The following is a 19,906-nucleotide window of genomic DNA, read 5'->3' as shown; positions in this document are numbered from 1 at the left end:
GGACTGTGGTCTGGGGAACAGAAGTATTGAGTAAAAACCCATTTCAGGCACTAGTCCGGGGGAGGTTTTCCCTCCAGTGCTTTTAGTTTGGATCAAACTGAAAAGTCAGTTCAGACCAAACATGGTAGGTGTGAAAGACCAATACGATCAATCAACTTGTAAAAAGGGCTAAAAATAAAACTGATTGATCATGAAAGCTTTCTTGTTTGTTGCACAATATCTTATTGTCCCACCTGTTAAGAACACATGACAAGAATAAAGTCACAAACAAGTCAGGAGTGTTACATTTTATTTGGTCTTATCTCTTTTTGAGCTTTTTCCTTTGTTTTTTTTTTTTTCCACAGGTTAAAACCCATTATAATAGTCAAGAGAAATAAAAACATTTTTCACATACTGTATACAGAAATAGTCCTCTTGACACACAACAATAAAAACAGTTGATTAGGCCCAGCCCAGTGCGAGATTTCACAAAAATGCAACAATAACGAATTTCCAAAGCCCGACGACCGCAAAACCTCTAACTCGTGTGAGCAGAGACAGTTCTGAGAGAGATGTAAAAATGGCTGCCAGGGCAATGCAACAATTGCGTTATCACATCGCCTAGGTTGTAATAAAACACAAAATAGACACGGAAATGAATCTGGAACAATTACAATAAAAGCAAAATAGATACAAAGACAGAGAGGAGGTCAACCTTGCCTACCACTTTAAGGTAGTGGCAAAATCCTCGTCTCTATCTAGCAGTTTTATGCACATAAAAAATCAGTATGGGTGCCCCTAGGGGACATTAGACTGCGATTTAAGTTTGGGCTTTTGCTGCAATGTACACAAAGAACCAGATTTCAAGCTCTACCAGGCAATTCTGCTGAATTTTCTGCTACACACAAATACTGGGGCTTGTAGAGGAATCATTATGATACAGATTTGGTCGAATTGAAGAACTGGAATGTAAAGTGAATCTGCCTCATGTGAAGCACCCATACACACATCTTAAATACTCCAGTGAAAACCTATACAATGTTTGTTCATATGAAGCAATCAATCCATCATCCTAATGTAGACTGCGTCCATGGCCATCTAGAAAGAGAAATAGTTTTGATCCAGTGTGTAAAAAGATGGCCACTTATAAATATCTCTCTCCCCCGCCCCCCCCTTATATAAATTTTGGAAATGTCCTTTGCTGGCTGGTAGGAAGCTGTCAGAAGGAAAAGCCTTTTACAGTACTGTGATGCCGTGAGTGGAAGAGATTTGACCAGTGAGTCATGGGGATTTGTACCATCCAAACCGTTTCAAATTGCCTCTGTGGATCATTTAGAGTTCAGTTATTTAAGCCCAGGCATGAGCACCTGAAAGAGATCACCTACTGCTAAATACCCTCAAGCCTCAGTTAAATCTTTTACCCTGAATTATATTTGTGCCTTAGAAGACAGTGATAAGGTTAAGTGTCAGCAGTAGACTTAGCCCTCCTACTACCATCATAGCACGTATTGTGGATGTTCACGAGACGGAACCCGGACATTTTAGTCACTTATAATAATTTTTGTTATAACATCGGCCATTTGGCGTGATGCTGCAGATTTAATTGGAATGTCCAATCACACCTGCCTATCATTGTTTTGTCTACAATCTATCCATCCACCCATCCAACTGCCTGAGAGACTTAAATGTCCATGTTCCATCAAAATTTGACCAAAATCAATTAATTTCACTGGAATCAGAGCAACAACTTCTCTACGCAGAGGTGAACTGAAATCAAGCATAGTTTTTTTCTTATATTTGAACTTTGACATGCGAATTCATGAGAGTGACCTATTTAGGTTTAGCTAAGCTTAAGCTTTGAGAGAACAAAGATCCCGAGAGTTCAAAAAGTTAGCTCACAGGGCTAGTTGGCAAGGCAATGGCCGGTGTCATCCAAATGAACTGACTGACCCCCGAAAAAAACTAGATTCATTAAACACGTCATGGGAAGAATGTTGTAAATACAAACTCATCTTCTTAGTGTTTTTAAGGCGAGGTGGGCACTCCTGGAGCAGCAAATAACTACATCACCAAGCTTCAAGGGCATCAAGTGGGTTGTACTCTCTGGTCTGACCTGGAACTATCTGATGCACCCTGACACGTAGTATGGCATTGTATGATTAAGAAAAATGCCAAGAATATCAGTTATTTCATTCCCCTTATCTGCAAACAATGTTGTAGAGACAACAATAAATCATTTTGCAGTCAGAGACACAAGGGCTGTTTACTCAATCAATTGGTTTGCAGTGCACTCATTCAACAAACCAGAAACAGAAATGTACAGATTGAACGGCTTTTCCAGGAAGATCACAAGGTAATTGAGTGTCAATAGCTAGGCAGAACAATAATCACAACCGTGAGGCTGTTGTGTGCTTTCAAGTGGAGGGGGGGAGGGAGTGTATGGGCCTTGGACTTAATGACCTCATAGATAAAATCCATGTTTATTTTCTCAACAGAGAGCCAGCCTTCTCCGAGAGCCGTCACTGTGGTCTTGGAAACAAATTGGTCCTCCTTTCATGGCTCCCATTCATTCGGTTTTCGTTGTTACAGAGGACAGCAGATGGTGACCTTGGATGCACAGACTGAAAAGAATTAGGAATAATACTCACACTTTGGGAGACCGAGCATTAGCTTACGCACCTGGCGGCGCCTCTCGCAGACATGGCTTTTGTCCACATCCCTATCGGGATGTGCAATTCCTGTACAGTCAATGAAAGGTCATATTTGATCATTTGGTCTCGGCCTGTTAATGCCAAACAAAGGCCCGGGCAGGTGTTTCAGTTTAATATGAGCCAGAAAGAGCAATAATGTGTCTCTGGCGCTGAAGGCTGGCTGTGAGACAGCTAAAACGAGGCTGATAACCAGGTATATTTGTAACCTCCACTTAATTGCACACAAGCAAGCAAAGGCAGCAGAGGTAAATGGGGTGAAAGCCGCTGAAATGCCAGGCCATCTATTTCGTCATTTCAGAATTCACTCCTCGCTGACCCGCCAAGGTAAGATTTCATCAATAAAATAAATAGGACACGTGTACAGCTTGATTTTTTTCTCCCTTCATCCTTGTTGAATCCTTCTCCAATTTTATCAGTAACTATGAAGGAAACATGATTTAACCAGAGCTGCAGTAGTTTAAGAAATACAGTGCCCTCCTGACTTGACTTGCTGACTTCCTTAAAGTCAAACACTAGTAACCGGTATGTTTGCATGCACCCTGTGCTCGGTTACTTTGAGTAATCAGAACACGGTGACTGTTCAATAATACAAGTGAGTATTCGATGGGATTCAATTTTCCCCCTAGTAACCGTGGTTCACTTGTTTCGGTCTGGGAGCTTGGTTAGTTTACCCAGAAGGCTGTGCAGTAACAACATTCAGCCTTTCTCAGCATGAGACCCTCTCTGTATTTCAAGCTGATGGGTTTACACTTTAATGTTACATTCTCAGATGCAGAGTGAACCACAGTCAAACTCCTGCAGATATAACTAGAGGAGTTCAGTTAATTAAGTTTTAATTCATTTTATCAACTGATTGGTGTTTTTAACCAACTGAGTGGAGGTTTACGGTAAAGTATAAAGCTTTATATTTCTTTGTACACTTTCAGTTATATTGCTGAAATGTCTGACAACCTTTAACTCTGTTTTTGTTCTCCACACTACACAGCAACCAAAACGAAATGCGTTATGCCGCCAACATCTTGAGTCTGCCAAGGAACTGATTAGAATTCCCAGGGGAGGCACTGGAATTTTGGAATTATTTAATGTTTACAAGGGGCTGGCATTATTAATTCCAATGTTATTAGAGATTACTGAATATCCCTGAGTACTATTTGTCCCATGCAAACCCATAAGCCATAAACATGACCACTGCTACAATTGAATCAATGGCTTAATCAGAGCAAATCAGTTAATTAGTATGCATGTAAACATATCCGCTGTGAACAAAGCCGAATTAACCTTTAAGAGCGAGTGTAACCTCAATGGATGGTTGCATTAGGCAACACTTTCAACTGTTCCCCCTTCACAAAGCCAGGAAATAACTAGCTTGCAACATGTTTTTTTTTTTTTTTTTTTTTCATCTAGATAATAGCTCTGATTTTTCACCTCTGAAATTCTAAAAAACAACCACCGTTCACAAGTAGCCCCTTGGCGTGATGAGGGGCTGGGCTTTGGGTTCCTCCACTGTGTGTCTCATTAGCTTTTATTCATGTAATGTATTGACCATTTGCCATTCGCTGATTAGGGGCAATGGTCTGAGCTTGAACTTTGGATTTAGATCATCAAATCACGTCTGCTCCCTGCCGCTGCGGGGCTAAAAGTGGATCACCGGTGGCCAGATATCGCTCTCTCCTGCAGAGAATTCACTACCATTCTCCCCGTCAGTTTCTGCTCGGGACACTGATTTGTGATGACGGATGGGGCGATGCCTGGAAGAGCAGAGCGTCACAAACAACTCATCAGGACTTCCTTATTCGAGTGCCTGCTGTCAGCTCCAGCAGACGACTGGCAGTTATGCTTCCTAAATCTGACAGCCAAAACCAAGAATCGGACGTCCATGTCCACAAAAGACTTCCTAAAATGTGTCCCATTTATTCCCTCAGCCACTAAACTACAGTTCTGTCAGATTCAGATTACGCCTTAAAAGCCGAGATAGGAGAATTTGTTATGTATAAAATAGCATACATTTGAAATATTCCAATAAATTTCTATATACAGAAGGGTTTCTCCCCACTTCAAATGAACCACTTCGAAACAAATACCCACTTTGACAATATGCAATAACTTAATCATATGTGAAAAGTACTGTGACTTAGATTATTGCAAGTAAGATTTCATGAAGTCAATCACTCACCATGCGCAAGCTTAATGGGGAATGGCAGGTAACACTTTCCGACATCAGGTCTGAGGGAAAATTAAAGTCTAGCACTGAGCGAACAAACAGACAAGACATGAGTGGCAGGTTGAAGTGGATACTTGACACACACACAGAATTTGTGACAGAAATAATCTGCCAGACGTTTCAATCATCTCCATTTCCTTCATCTAGCTTTTCTCCTCACGGAGCTCTGTTGACAATAACAGCTATCTGAACCTAATGACTATCAGAGGATAGCTCTTGTGGCTTTGTGTGTTGACATGAAGAGACGAGGCAATAACTCATCACTTGTCACATCTGTAAAATGTTGGTGAGGAGGACAAGAGAGCCAAGGATGGTAGGGAACACTGCTGACAGAGACAAATTCTATATTAAACCTCCAACTTTTGCACGACATGAAGAAAGATCCACAGTGCTTACGTGTGGCTGAATTGTAAGACTGGACCTGAGGCCAACATAAAATAACTGTTTGGATGATCCTGTCCGATTCTGAATGGTGGCTTATACACTTGCTTTTACCTGTGTTCAGGGAATTGGATGTATTATTTCTAACTGCATGTGTCTGCAAGATGTACCTGGGCTTTAAAGGGAAACCACTTAACTACGATACACCGGGTGCCGCTTTGTCTATGCTCCGAATAGTAACCTCCTCAAGTGTTGCCATCTTTAGTTCTGTTCAGGTTGTGCAAATCTCAAGCTCTCAAGAAAGATATTCCGGCCAGGGAAGATTCGGAATTGACTTGCCCCCTCGTGGGTATAGCTTTTTAACCCTCCAGGTAAGTGCTAACCATGTAAATAATAATAATGAGTTCATTCGACAGTTTTTGTATCTTTCTGAAACAGATCTGACCAACCAAATCTAACATTCACGCCCTTTTTATTTTGCCATTGCCCATTGCTGCCCATTGACACAACTACTTCCACCAATTTTCACGCATGCCCAAGTGCAACTCCATGATCACTTTCAAGAAGAAACAGAAATGTGCGCTTTTATGCCCATTTATACTATTCATCAAGTCTCACCCCTCTCTATAAGGACAGGCTTTTCACCCCATCTTCAACTGCGGCCATTCAAACCATTTCCATTTCCTTTCCTGGATAGAAACCTGAATTGAGTGCTCTGCAGTGTCAGGACAAAACTGCCCTCAAGAAAACTTTCCAGAGAAGAAGGAAGCGAGGGAGTAGGACTATGAAGAAACAGAAAGACAGAACGGAAATCTCCCTCATCACCTGAGGGGGGAAGGAGGTAGAAGAGGGTGAGCCTCGACTGTGGAGATTTCATCCGGTCTGCAGCTCAGCAGCCAGTGGCAACAGAGAAAAAAAGGAAGGAAAGGGAGGAAAGACAGCTCAACCTGTCTTTGAAACTTAATGCATAAAACAGGGCACGGCTTAAATCGAGACGTAAGCCGATGAAGGAAGCGACTCGATACCTTCCGAGGAGGACGCAGGGCATTTTCGTAACGTTGGGGCAAATTAATTAACCAAATATCTGTTAATGCTCCCTGCTCTTATCAAGAGGCTAATTATCACTATCAGCCTCCTCTGTTCGTCAGAAGGATTATTAGGCTAATCACAAAGCTTTCCCCTTTGGAGACGAGGTTTTCACTCTTCATCAGAACAAAGCCGTTATTGTCTTCCAATGACATGGTGTCAGTGATGAACAAAATCAGTATTAGCACCTCGTAATGCTCCAGCAAAGACGCGGGTAACGGGACAAGTTTGTGCCATGCCTAAGTTGGTCTCTTTCAGTCGCTTACATGCTTGACCTACACTAATTATGTTAATAGACTACATGCTTTAGAACCAGCTGACCGCCACCCCGGGATACTGTTGTGCATCACCTGTCTGTGATGTCTATCCCATTCCAGGATTATTTTGTGGTGAGGTATTTGTTGCTGCATCCACAGTCCCTCAACCTGCCTCAAGTCATACATTTCCCCGGATGCTTTTTGAAAAACCAGAGAAAGTGCCTCAACATATTACATTTAGTATGTAGAACGATCAGCGATGATAACGATTTTAAAAGAGCAAGTTTTTCAGATGCTGCTCCAGTGCATTCTGGTCTGCTGAGACTGCTGTTGGTGGAAAATTAAGATTTCAGCGTCACTACATTTCTCCCTATATTAACATTCACTGTTGATACTACTACTTTATCTGTTCTGGAAGTATCTCAACATGACCTCACAGTTATCCACAGGATCCTACCAGATCTTTTTAGCAGTGTTTAAATGGTTTAGGATGGATTTCTAACAAACTGGGAGGGACAAGAGTTTAGAAGCCCTGAGAGTCTTGCAAAGCCAGCCAACATCTCACAAGATCTGATTGAGACTGATGAGATGTGTGAGCAATCAGCCAAAGTTTTGAAGTGACCCATCACCAACCATCTTACATGTTTAGCTTAGCTGAGCACAAAGACTGGAAACAGGGGGAAACAACTACCCTGGCTCTGTCCAGAGGGAACAAAAGTAACCTCGGAGCACCTCTAAAGCTCACTAACACATTATATCTTGTTTGTTTAATTTGTTTAACCTTAGGGTTACTTAATGCTATTAAACAAACAAGTTATAATGTGGGAACTTTAGAGGAGCTTGAAGGTTGATTTTGTTACATCCAGTCAACAGATATCAATATGTTCTTTTCAAAATGTCAAATTAGGTGCTATACATAGGCATAACATGTAGCATGATATTTAACTGTCATAGCTCATTTCTGGATCATATTCTGTCAGAAACTAAATTTCACGAGAAATTTAAAATGTTTAGAACAACCACAATGGATTTCCCAGTTCAAGAAGAAAGGCCTAGTGACAGCTGAGTGAGTGGTGCCTTTGTCCAATCAGGTCACAGAGAGAAGTGTTCATCATGTGGTCCAAGACAGTGTGAAAATGTGGGCTGGCTTTGCGGTGACTCTGGTGGACTGTACAAATACAGTATTCACTAAAAACTTCCATACTGCCATATTTGCAAATAGTGAGTATTTGGTTGAACCTTCCTACAGCATCAGACGGGTGGTGGTAAGACAATCTGGGTGATGTTAAAAAAGATAACCACAGAAAAGCACATCATATCATGTTTAAATACTGTGTCAGCTCTCTGTGCTGTCCAGTGTGGCAAACCCCACCCGTCTGGCACTCCATGGAGGTAAAAACAATTTATTTGCAAACACTCTTTGTCCCAGCCCTTACACTGTCACAGTGGCATTCTTTGGCATATGAAGGGAATGCAGAGGGCTCCCCCGTCCTGTTTCCTGTGCTGTGTCGCCTGCCAGCCAAATGAATCTGTCCAATCCCTGGCATTTCCCAGGGAATGTGACTGGAATGTTATCTGCTTCCAAGTGGAATGCCTGGGTCATGGTTTTGTCTTGGATTTCACAAGTGGCCTGGACTATCCACTCTGAGTGCTTTCTCCCATAATGCAACAGGCAGATGCTGTTAAAAAAAAAAGAAAACAGCAAGCTTTCCTTGAACAATGAGTCTAGACATACATGCACACGCACACGCAGACAACATTTTCTTCCACAGAAATGCTAAGCTGATTTTCAAATTTAAGCCAAATTCGTAGCATCTTCCCTACGCACCAGATTAACCATTCAAGGAACCTTGAAAGGATATATATTAAAAACACTTCACGAAATAAGGCACTCCAATTTTCCATTGTCCTGAATGCTTTAAGTCTGCAGAGAGGTAGAGGCAGATGAAGCTGTGCAAGTCGCCTTATCCACCTCTGCATTGTCACAATGCTTCAAAGGTAGGGGGGAGATGAAAGCAGGTGATATGAGCAGTCTGATAGAATCTGAAGATGGGACTAGTGATCGGTGTTCTGCTCCTTCAAAGGGATAGAGAAACAGAGATAGAGAGGGAGAATGAAATGGGCACCAGCTATTGGTTCAAAGGCAGCAATCGCACAATCAAATGTACCACCTTTCACTGGTTTATGGTTTCCAAAGCAGTAGGCTGGCTTATAAATAGGACCTGCAATGATTAAGGCTCCCATGGGGGAAACCTCCCTCAGTGGGTTGAGTGATGGGTGAGCCTTTTTCAAAAGATTTCAAATCCTGGTTAAGATGTAGGACATAGTAGTAGAAGGGGTCCTGGGCTGTGTTCCTGTGATAAATGCCACAGCCTTGCCACAGGTTTAGAACCTGTCATCTCTGAGTTGCGTCGGGGACTTGAAGGGCTTGAGCCCAAGTGTCCTGCGAGGGTGAGCTCTCTCTTTGGTGCCATCCAGGGGCTTGCTGCAGGCCGCCCAGCCCAGGTCAATGAGGGGCGAGTCAGCCGGGTTGAGGGGCACTATGCGGAACGAGGGCAGCGTGGGCGAGCCGTTAGTGGAGCACGGGGCAGAGCGGGAGGTGGGAAAGGGAGCTGAGAAGGGGTCAAAGGGTGAAGCTGTGTCCGAGCCACACGAGGGGTCAGCCTTGAGGGCGAATGGGTCGCAGTCAGGCGAGGGGAATGGGTCACAGTTGTGGAAAGGGTTGGTAGGGGAGGGCTGGTAGCCCAGAAGGTTGCTGTCCGACCGGTTCGGGCTGCGGCCGCCACTTGAGTTCCCACCACCAGCCGAGATGAAGCTCCAGGGGTCGATGCGTTGGCGGATGGGAGACGGGCGGGGACGGGGGATGACGCTGACTTCCAGGCGGCGGGTTTTGGGGCTCCAGAGGGCAGGGTTGGGGTGGAGAGAATAGGGCACTGACGGCTTGTCATCAGAGTCCTGTGTATCTTGGCACAAGGGCAGGTCCAAAACTGGAGGAAACAGAAAGAAGGAACATTTTAAAAAAAGCATTCCAGCTTATTACCCCATAAGGTTGAGGGACATGCAAGAGACAACAAATAGAAGGGTCAAAATCAAGGCATATCCTAAAGTTTAGTCCCTAATATGAGTCAAGCTTTAAAAACACTGGGTCCTACATTTCCCCTAATGCAACTCAATAACATCTTTCATTAGACCGTCCCACCTTTATCATTCAAACTCCGTGCCCCCAGTTTATTTCGCAGGTTTTCTGTCAAATATTCCAATCAAAATAACCCTCATGACATCACTATGACATAATCAGGGTGATTTTTCTTGGACTTTAGCAAGCTCCCCCAGAGCCACAGGAGACACATACAGCTGTTTTCACAGACTGAGTAGTATTCCCTGTGACAAGGAAACTGAGCTTTATGTGTAACATAAAGTAGAGGAGCTCCCCTTTAAAGAAAGACACAACGTCAGAGAAAGGCTTAATATTAACTAAGATATTAAACCTATTCATCATCCTGCCCTTCACTTTCTTGCTTGAGGAGGCTTTAATTGTTAATCTGCAAATTACTCTCAAACTGCTGTAGTGTTGCCCCGGTGTTCTTTTATACACTCCTCTCCAATCTGAAATGCATTTGCTTCGTAATATTTTGCAAAACACATAAACCTGTATGATGAAATGGATCCAAACAGAAACATGAAAGTGGTACATTATTGTAGCAAAAAGAAATTGAACAATCACCAGCACGGAATGTTGATGCAATTAGCTTAAATTAAGTATAACATAGCAGCGCTGTGTAACTAGTTGACAGAGCAACAAGCAAACGGCAAGTGTAAATGAGCACCGACAAGAACATTAAACTCAGAATAAATCATCTTAAATGAACATTTGCTACTTCCAAACGTGACGTGTCTGTCAAATGGCATTATTTACATCGACGCCAACTCTCAGAGACTGCTAAACCACAGCACTCAGCCGACAAGACAGTGCAATCAGGAGTCACAGGGCAGCAGACAAAAAACAACAGTGAAGGAATCCTCTGCATTCATCTCTCTCTTTCAAGCAGCCATTCACCGCCAGCAACCTCGTGGCAGTCTCTCTATGCATCTGAGTCATTACAGTCGATAAACATAATAAGATGTTTAGCTAAAACACTTGCGGTTTAATTATGTGTGGCTTTTTTGCCTCTGTGCGCCGGATGTAATGAACGCGTGCAGTTTGTGAGATTACGGTTGTTAGCAGCAGAACAGGCGAGGCATGCCTGCTCAGTACCTGGGGGCAGAGCTGTAAGAACCTCTCTGTGGAGAATCCAAGGCTTTGTGAGTCAAACGGACCAGATATAGAGTGTGAAATGTTACCATAGGGCACTCTTAAAGCCCTCGTAAAGCCCACTCGCTCTTGAAACAACCAATGCCCACGCATCCGTCATTACGGCTCTAAACTGTGTCAGTGCTTAGACGGAATGCATATTACTCTTTGGGGAAAACGTGAATGTACTGTAAAAGAAAGTGTTGCAGATATGCAGATAATGTCTGTTAGCATGACACTTACATGAATCAAAACAACAGTATAAACATGCCCCACGAGAACTGAATACTTTCACATGTCATTTTGTGTGTGTGTGGGGGGGGGTAAATGAATGCTAATCTGTCTTTCATGAGAGATCATGTGTGCATCCTTTACAGATGGCACATAGGCACATGTTTGATATGCCTATTTATAAAAATCTAATTTAACTGGAGTGCTGAGCTCCAGCCAAACTCCCAAACTATCTGAGGAGGTGTCCAGAAAGACACTGCGGTGGCGGTGAAGTCAGGAATAGATTATTAGCAATTTTGAATCCAGCACTTTCTGTCTGCATGACCTCAGCTGTGCCGCCGGATGTTTTGCATTCATCTTTAACTTTGCAATAAAAGAGAACTCTGACTAGAAAAAAAGGGGAAAAAAACAACAGAGGATTGGATGCTTGCTTTGCTTAGCAAGTATTAGCAGTGAAGTATGGAGGGCCAGCTGTTACCTGAGATATGCAAATAGCTGAAGACAAGCTTTGATGTAAATGAAAAACCCTGTGCAGAATTGAAGCTTCCCCTGTGCCAGAAAGATCTTGCTAAAAAAGGTACAATACTAATTTTGAAAGAACTGTGAGGGAACATTGTCATGCTGAGGAGGTACATTATTTAAGGTAAAACGTTGGATTTAATTTTGGCGTGCGGCCTCCAGAAAAAGCAAAACATGGTTAGTGCTCTGAAGGAAATGCAGATGAATCGCGCAGATAAATTAAAAACCAAATCATGGATGCAATCTGGAGAGGAGACTGTAATTTTAAAAAGGGCAAGCTTCAGTATTGCACTCATAAAGTTGGGAGTCTTGCAAAAGACAAATAATAAAAAGAATGGTCATGATCAAAGCAGCAGAGGCCACGAAGGCTGACTTTTATGCCATACTATGAGTCACACTCCCAGAATACTGGATGTTCTACATTGCCCATAATGCAACTTGTGTGTGTGTTCATACTAACCTACTGCCTACTACATACTCAATCAGTATGTGCTGCATACTGTCTCCTAAATGAAATGAATACGATAGAGTAGATAGAAATGTTGCTGTAGTCATCTGTTGTCTGTCTGACTCACTGCGGGGTGGGAGGGGTCTGTGGCAGGCTGGCAGGAAGCCCCTCAGGGCTGGCTTGCTTGCTACCCCCGCTGGCACTTGTGGATGCTCTCAATTCCGAGTACGTTTGAGCACATTTTCAAGTCGGCCTCAATTAAAAAAAACTGCCAACATTCGAAATTTACACATTTGATTTGTCGCCTCAAACTTTGTCAGAAGTGAATTCATTTAGTGGTGAAATAACACACGGAAATAGTAAAAAACTGGCTAGAACTGCCACATGCTCAGAAACTCTTGCTAATTTAGTATACATCAGGGTATTTCTCACATACTACGCAGTTGAAACGAACTACGCACCCGATCTGACCTCATACTGAGTATAATTAATATGTTAGTATGCAACTTTGAACATACCCTCAGGCTTTCTTTTAACAATACATACATTCTCCCAGTGACTAGTTAACCGACTATGACTTGTGCCACTGGTAGAATGACTCCTTAAGGTGAAAAAGTCAGACTTACCTAGCTGAGAGGTGTGCAGGCCTTGGCTGGACCTCCTCCTCCTGTCAGCTCTGTGCTCCCAGGCCTCACAGCCCAGCTCCCCGTTAGTTGAATAGGAACTCGGGGTCCATTCCCCTGGGCTGGCCCCACCGTGCTGCAGGGGGGTCTTGGGGCTCTGCGGACTGTGCAGCATCTGTGGCGTCCGGTGGCTGCTCCTCTCACGGGGGTTCGGCGGAGGCGGCGTCAGGGGCAAGGGCTTCAGTTCTTGGTACTGCAGGGCTAAATCCAAGAGCGGCCTGGGGAGCTGCTCGGAGGTGGAGAAAGTGATGAGATCGTCCACTACTGGGGGGTCTGAAATGAGGGGCTTAGGGGAGGAGATCTCTGGTTCGGAAGGGGTGCGGTCCCCTAGGGAAGAGAGGTGAGTTCGAGGGGGCACCCTTGGGGGAATATCCAGGCAGCGACCTAGTCCTATGGAGGCCAGGAGGGAGCCACTGCCCAGCAGGGCCTGGTGGGTGCTCTTAATGTGGCCACCGAGGGAACCCCTCTCAGGCCTGGGGGAGCCAGCCGGGGAGGAACCCCCTTCCTCGCTGCCCGAGTCTCGCTGAGGTAGAGGAAGCCGCAGGCTGTCCTTCACTGAGGAGCCTGCACAGAGAGAAAAATGGATTTTTAACTTTTAAAAAGACAGAGAAGGAGAAAGAGACAAGGCATTTATTATTCATTTAGCTTTTATTCATAATTCACACTCATGCCAATGTGAACGGTAACAGCAGCTAATGGAAGATATGTGGCTGGCGGTTAGGCTTGTGATGGAGGGCATCGTGTACCGTTCTGAGCAGGGGGGTTTGGAGTGGAGGGTCTGTACTCCTCAAAGTCATCCTTGGACTCTCCATTCTCATTGCTGTCCGACTCCAGGAGCTTGGCCCTCATCGACAGACTGGCAGTGCAGAGAAATTGAAAAACATTTCAACAATCAAACAAATGTGCTGACAAATGAAGTTGAGTGCAATCAAATCCATGTAAATATTAAATTTTTACACGTAAAAGAAAAGGGCAGTCTTGCTGTACCTGCTTTCCTGGGGACTAAGGCGCAGGACTTTAGGGCTTTTGGGGCTTTTTGGGCTCTGGGGCCTCCAGTGGGGACCCAACCTCAAGTCTCCATTGGCTTGTTTAAGAGATGGGGCCTCCAGGGGCCAGACTGAGCTTAGGCCAAATGTCCTGCTGTTGTCACTGGGACTGACTGCAGGGAAAAAAACAGGGTTAAATTAATATTAGCTTGTGTGTTATCGGTATGCATACCGCTTAGCTGTATTATAATGAGGTGAGCATTTTTAAACGGCAGGTTTCACCAGTAAATCGACACAGCCTTGCAATCATCTCCAACACAATGACCTTTAATTGACTCCCACTACAGCTGGAATTCATGAAAATTCAATGCGCTTTTCACATTTTTGCAGTTTAAGTCCTGCCTAACTCAAAAACAGTGTTAAGATAACCTCATCATGTGAATGTAGTCTAGATAGTGAGCCCCACATGGTTCACAGAGCAGAAAGTGCGAGAAGAAGGAGCCAAAGTCACCCGGGAAATGATGTGAGGAAGGGCAGAGTGCTAACAAAAGTTGGGATTTCACCTGCCATTCATACTCTCTACCCAGGATCTGGCAACACATCTCATCCATCCATCCTCCCCACCAACTGGCTTGTGCTGCTAACGCAAAGTGTGTGAACGTTGTGTGAGCCTTCATTCACACAACAGCATGTATATTATGCCACAACACCTGCCAACATACAGTCTCCATCACACCCTATAAAAAGCTCTATGTATTGAAACTTCTCAACAGAACACCCACCCTGTTAGTCAGAAGAAGAGACAAAAGTGGTACGGGCACCGTTTTAAAAGAGAAAACTTTAAACCTACTCTTTTATTTCAGTTTAGTTCTGGCGCTGCTTGTTTCCAGTGATTCTCTCATTCATGCCATTTCATTTCAGCCTCAGAAATGAGAGAAAGTAAATATGCTCTCTGAACGGACATGTATTATTTTCTTTGGCCTCTACTACACCGAAGGCCTGGCTGGTGCACTTTGCTTCCCATCACTCTCCAGCACAATGTTTTCAAAGCAAGCACAGAAGTCAGGTGATAGTGTCAGCATTGCAATTTCATCAAGATCAAACCGTGGCTTGAAAAAACTTCCCCCTTTCCCAGCATATTCCTCTGTAAACACATTTTCCTTTTGCAATATGTCACCGTCAATTTCATCATGTTTTGATGGAATTTGTCTTGATAGTCGTAATACTTCTTGTATATTTCACAAGCGACTCACAAGTGCAAATATTAGGTGTGCATGTGTCAGGCTTAATATTGTCTGTCACCGGGAAAGAAAGTATAGAGAAAAGATTACTTTTGTTACACAGCTGGATGAGCAAGGTGACACTAATTTACTGCTATATACTGTATGAAACAAAGAGAGTCTGTGTACCGTCAGTATGGTAACATGCTCATAGTGACAATGCAAACATGCTGCTGTTTGGCAGGTATTATGTCCAACATCTTATTTTAGTGCGTTAGCATGGTAACATTTGCTCATTAGCACTGAACACAACGTCCTGGCTGATGGGAAAGGAACTGCCCATTGTTTTGATGTTCTGATTCACTAATCCAGTGAAATATTAACATGTACTTTAGGGGTTGGAGCAAAATTGGGTAAAAACGTTCACAGCTCCTTCAGGTGAATTTAAATAGCTTTTTTAAATTTCATTTTTTTTATTTTGTTATCATCAGGTCAAAATTTTGATTTGGCCAGTTATGACCAAACACATGTACCAAGGTTGAGTCCTTGCTGCAGCGGCTATGGGTTTGAGTCCGACCTGTGGCCCTTTGCTGCGTGACATCCCCTCTCTCTCTTCCCCCTTTCCTGTATATCTCAAAAACATATAAAACTAATGACATTCCCACTGGAGCGATGCCATTGTTCCAACAGCCCATTATTCCAAAACTCCCTACTTCAAAAAATGTCTCACTGGAACGAGAGACTGTTAAAGCCCACTGCTCCCAAAAATACACACTGTCCCTGGAGTTAATATCTTGGTGTATTTGGACATGAAGGAAAGGATGAAGTCAGGTGATCTTCCTCATCACGGTATGGGAACTTCTGTCGTTATGTTAACAATAATAAACATGCTGTTAACATTGTGAAACCATCACAGTTTGGTTAGGTCTAGGCAACAAAACTACTTGGTGAGGTTTAGGAAAAGATCATGGCTTGGGTTAAAATAAGTATGTTAGTCATGTCTGTGAAGTTACATTCGTAAGTTGGTAAATGTCCTTTCAGGGGGCCTTTGGAGCAATAGGTGCTTGTTTTTGGATCAACAAGGTGCCAAAAGAATGGGCTTTCAGTCCAGCGGGACATTTTTTCAGACTATTGGGGTTTCGGAATAATGGGCGGTCGGAACAAAGGCATGGCTCAGATGGAAATGTCAAAAGCTACTTCAATTCACCTTGAAGGGGATGTGAATGTCTATACCAAATATCGCTTCGATTCTTCAAGTAAATGTTGAGATATTTCACTGGATGAGGGAAGATGTTAATCTAGTGGTAGCCCTAGAGGAAAACTCAGGGGATCATCTCTGGGGACTGCAGATATTTAAATTTTATCCCAATTCACGGATGATTAGTTGAGATATTTCAGTCTGGACCAAAGTGGTGGACTGGCTGACCCAACCATCACTGCCATCCCTAGAGCTACGCCGCTAGCATGGCTAAAAATGATAGCTTTTACATCATCATATAAACATAGAAATGTAGAGAATTGTATACCTCGGGTACTGGAACTGGAATGAGGACTTGGAGAGAAGCACAAGAACCAAAGCTAATCCTGCCCCCACATATAGAAAAAATAAATGAGCATAGCAATATCCATACGCTGCCAATACATATGATACAGTTGTCCAATTCAAGAGAATATGGCACAATGAGAGACATTACTTCTAAGGCAATCATTCTGTAGGTTTCATTGTGCCCTCCAATACTGAATCTTGTTGAATGGAGCTCTGAGGACTAATGCAAATCAATTTGGCAGTTCTCTCGACAAATAAGTTTGGGAGGCCCCAGCAATAAATCACTGCTCGCTACTGAGAGGGCAAGCATAAATATCCACTAAACACATTTTAATGACAGGCACACTCATGGCTTAGTGACTGCCATTAAGGAAAGTCATTAGGAAATAAAGAAAACCAGCCCTCTATTTGATGAGTAAATGAAGCTGGCAGATGTTTTGGATTTACTAACCACTTTTACAGATAAATGTTTCACCGCAATTTGTGCTTTCATGTCAACCCCCGGTGGTAATTGTTTTGAAAAATCCCTTTCACTGCCTGTTGCTACACCACAAATTTCCTTTTGGGTTTTGTTAAGACGCCCCGTGACCTACTGGCTACAATTTCCCTCCGAAGGGAAACGATCTCGGGGCGTTTGTCTAAGAGCCTGACAAGCAGAAGAGTATTGTAAATCTCTGCCGCTGCTGCAACCCTTCTCAACTCCTTCTCCTGGAGCAATGAATTCCTCCCTGCTTATTTTTAATTCAGTAAACCGCACTGTAGCCACTACATGCATATAAAACCCTTTTCTGCCTGGAAAATAAAGCTCAATAGCTCCCCCCGCTGCAGCAACGAGATAACTGCAGGCAGGGGGAGCAGAGCAGGGCTGCAGTGGAAAAAAGCTGCTGAGAAGTGCTGAGCTGCTGAGAGGAAGTCAGATAATATTTGGACTGGAACAGACTGTTGAAAAGGGAAAAGGGTGTGTGTGAGAGAGAGAAAGCAGTAAGGCAGGGAGGGGGAGAGACAGAGAGAGAGAGAGGGGGCCCACAGGGAAACAGGGGAAGACAAAAAAGACGAGTGGGTGGTTGGGAGCACATGAAAGGAGAGAATTTGGAAACTCAAAGAAATAATGTTGCAACATAGTCTTTGTGTCCCTGCATGGAGGCGAGAGATCCCCAATTCTCTGGTTTTCTCTGGAAGCACACTCACACTGTGTACCTGTGCGTATGCATGTGTTTATCCAAGGGGGAAAATGACTGCACTCACGTTGGATTGCACGGAAACGAGGGCCGAAGGAGGGTGAGGAGCCCGAACCCAAATCAGGAGAGTTCCGCCTCTTCTCCAGGCCTGGAGATGCCTGCACTGTAATCTTGTGGATGAAATCTGCAACACACACACACACAGATACACACAAGACAGATGTTAGGCCACCTGGATGGTAGACACAAACCTGAACACAGTTTGGGTTTCCTCGCTCTACTTCACATTCATACATTCAAGAGTTGTCAGTGATCTTGAAGGTTGCTATGCTTTTTTTTTTTTTTTTTTTTGGCTTCCTTATTTCTCTAAAACAGCCTGTTCTGACGTTGATGGTAGCGGAAATTCAGTGTAATACATGTTCTCAGCTTGGTACCAAATGCTGCGAAGAAAGTGTTTCCTTAAGTAAAACTTATCCGCCTAAGCAGATTTCAGTAGCCTTATGTTACATGGCTCATTTCTGTTGCTGAGTGGGAACTGGCTATTTCACCTTCATCAGAGCAACGAACTGTGGCTAATAGCATGCTACTGCTACTACCTGCAACTAGCTAACACTGCTAATACCAAACTACAGAGCCCAGAAGGTGTCACAAGGGAAAATTCTATTTTAAAATGCGGGAAAAAAAACTCATTGACTTTTTAAAATGTTTCTCACTTTGGATCAGCAACCTGGTTTTATTTGGAATTAATTAATTCAAATGACTTAATCTGCCGCGTCGCTCTCTCTTATACAGCAACACACCTTCCCATATCCAGTACTTAAACCATTCATTTTAGGACAAAATGATATCTGCTGTCTTATAAAATACATTTAAGGGCTGTGGAAGGTGTATAACACTGTGTTTAACCATAAAAACCCTGAAGTAGATACAAATAAAACAGTTAAATCAAATGGAATTAAGGTGGTACACTATCATGACTCAGGATTTAAGAGTTTAAATTGCTAAACTGAAGGTACATGGACAAATTAACTACTATCAGCAAGAATTAGTCATTTGAGGGACTTAGGGTTAGGGTTAGGGGACAGTTAGGGTTAGGGGACAGTTAGGGTTAGGGGACAGTTAGGGACAGATTACGAGATTTGAAGAATGATTTTCGGAACACTCATCAGGCTGCTGGGCAATTAGCTACGAGCGGTGCTAGCATATAGCAGCAGTAGCAAGCTAGTACTTACCTGCTGCTGATAATGGAAAGCAACACTGCTAATAATGAGCTACACAGCCTGGTGGCTATCAGGAGGGACATTTTCTAATAAATGATTCTCTCTAGTTAGTAATTCATGTCCTGAAGTTACGAACCATTACCTAAAATTAACGGGCACTCAATACATCCATTTCCTTCCCTCAATCTGTAGTGTGTAGACTTCTTAGGATTTCTTAATTCCTTCCCTTGAAGTAATGGATTGTGCCCTCATTACTAAATGATGTTCTTAAATTACTTATTGACTTACATTTAAAGGATATTAAGGATGACCTAATGTCGTTTAAAGTATTAAATCCAGAGGTCTGTGGTTAGACTGTCAGGGCACTGACAAATGGGATGAAGGAGATGTCACTATTAATTTGAGGTAATAAATGAATTATGTAGTTTGATATCATCTTCATAAATTAATTGCACAAATTATAAATTAAAGGAGACAGAATTCTTCCCCCGTGACACACATCAGGCTCCAAAGCAAGCGGCTACTATTAGCATTAGCCGTTTGTTGACATTAAAGGGATTTTGCTAAACTAGCTTGCCGGCTAGCTGGCAAAAGAAGCTAATATTTAGTTCAGGCTAACCGAGTTGAGTCGAGTAACATAGTGCTTAGAAACAGAAACACAGTGCTGCAGGAATGAGTCATAAAACTCGGAAATGATGACTTCCGCCAACCTCGCCTCAAAGTTAGTGGGTTTTTCAAAAGGGTTTCAGGACAGATGCTTTAAATCTGTGGTTAACAGAAGCTTCAGATATTTTCACACACCAAGTCGGTAAATACCCCACCTCTGAATTTTAAAGCTTTGTCTTAAAAATAGGGGTTGCTAACAAGTGGCTAAATGAGACTACAGAGGTTGTTGGTGACATTAAACATCAGCATGCAATAAGGCAAGTGATGCAGCCGCGATGTACTC

General features: G+C 43.2%; 1 protein-coding gene across 1 annotated transcript in view; it reads right to left on the bottom strand.

Moving 5' to 3' along the window:
* Window positions 1-272: 272 nt before the first annotated feature.
* The window catches only part of LOC127349502 (mitogen-activated protein kinase kinase kinase 11), a 50,956-nt gene continuing 31,322 nt past the window's right edge, over window positions 273-19,906 (bottom strand). Inside the window, exons 6-10 of the mRNA XM_051375303.1 lie at window positions 17,805-17,921; window positions 13,795-13,966; window positions 13,554-13,663; window positions 12,751-13,371; window positions 273-9,622 (exon numbers count right to left, since the gene is read on the bottom strand). Coding sequence (XP_051231263.1) covers window positions 9,021-9,622; window positions 12,751-13,371; window positions 13,554-13,663; window positions 13,795-13,966; window positions 17,805-17,921 — 1,622 coding nt within the window. The 3' untranslated portion in view covers window positions 273-9,020. The remainder of the gene's footprint in view (window positions 9,623-12,750; window positions 13,372-13,553; window positions 13,664-13,794; window positions 13,967-17,804; window positions 17,922-19,906) is intronic.

This window comes from Dicentrarchus labrax, unplaced genomic scaffold (genome assembly GCF_905237075.1).
Source record: "Dicentrarchus labrax unplaced genomic scaffold, dlabrax2021, whole genome shotgun sequence".
Lineage (NCBI taxonomy): Eukaryota > Metazoa > Chordata > Actinopteri > Moronidae > Dicentrarchus > Dicentrarchus labrax.
Note: the sequence above shows the minus strand (reverse complement) of the source record. Positions and strands in the feature narration are given on the sequence as shown.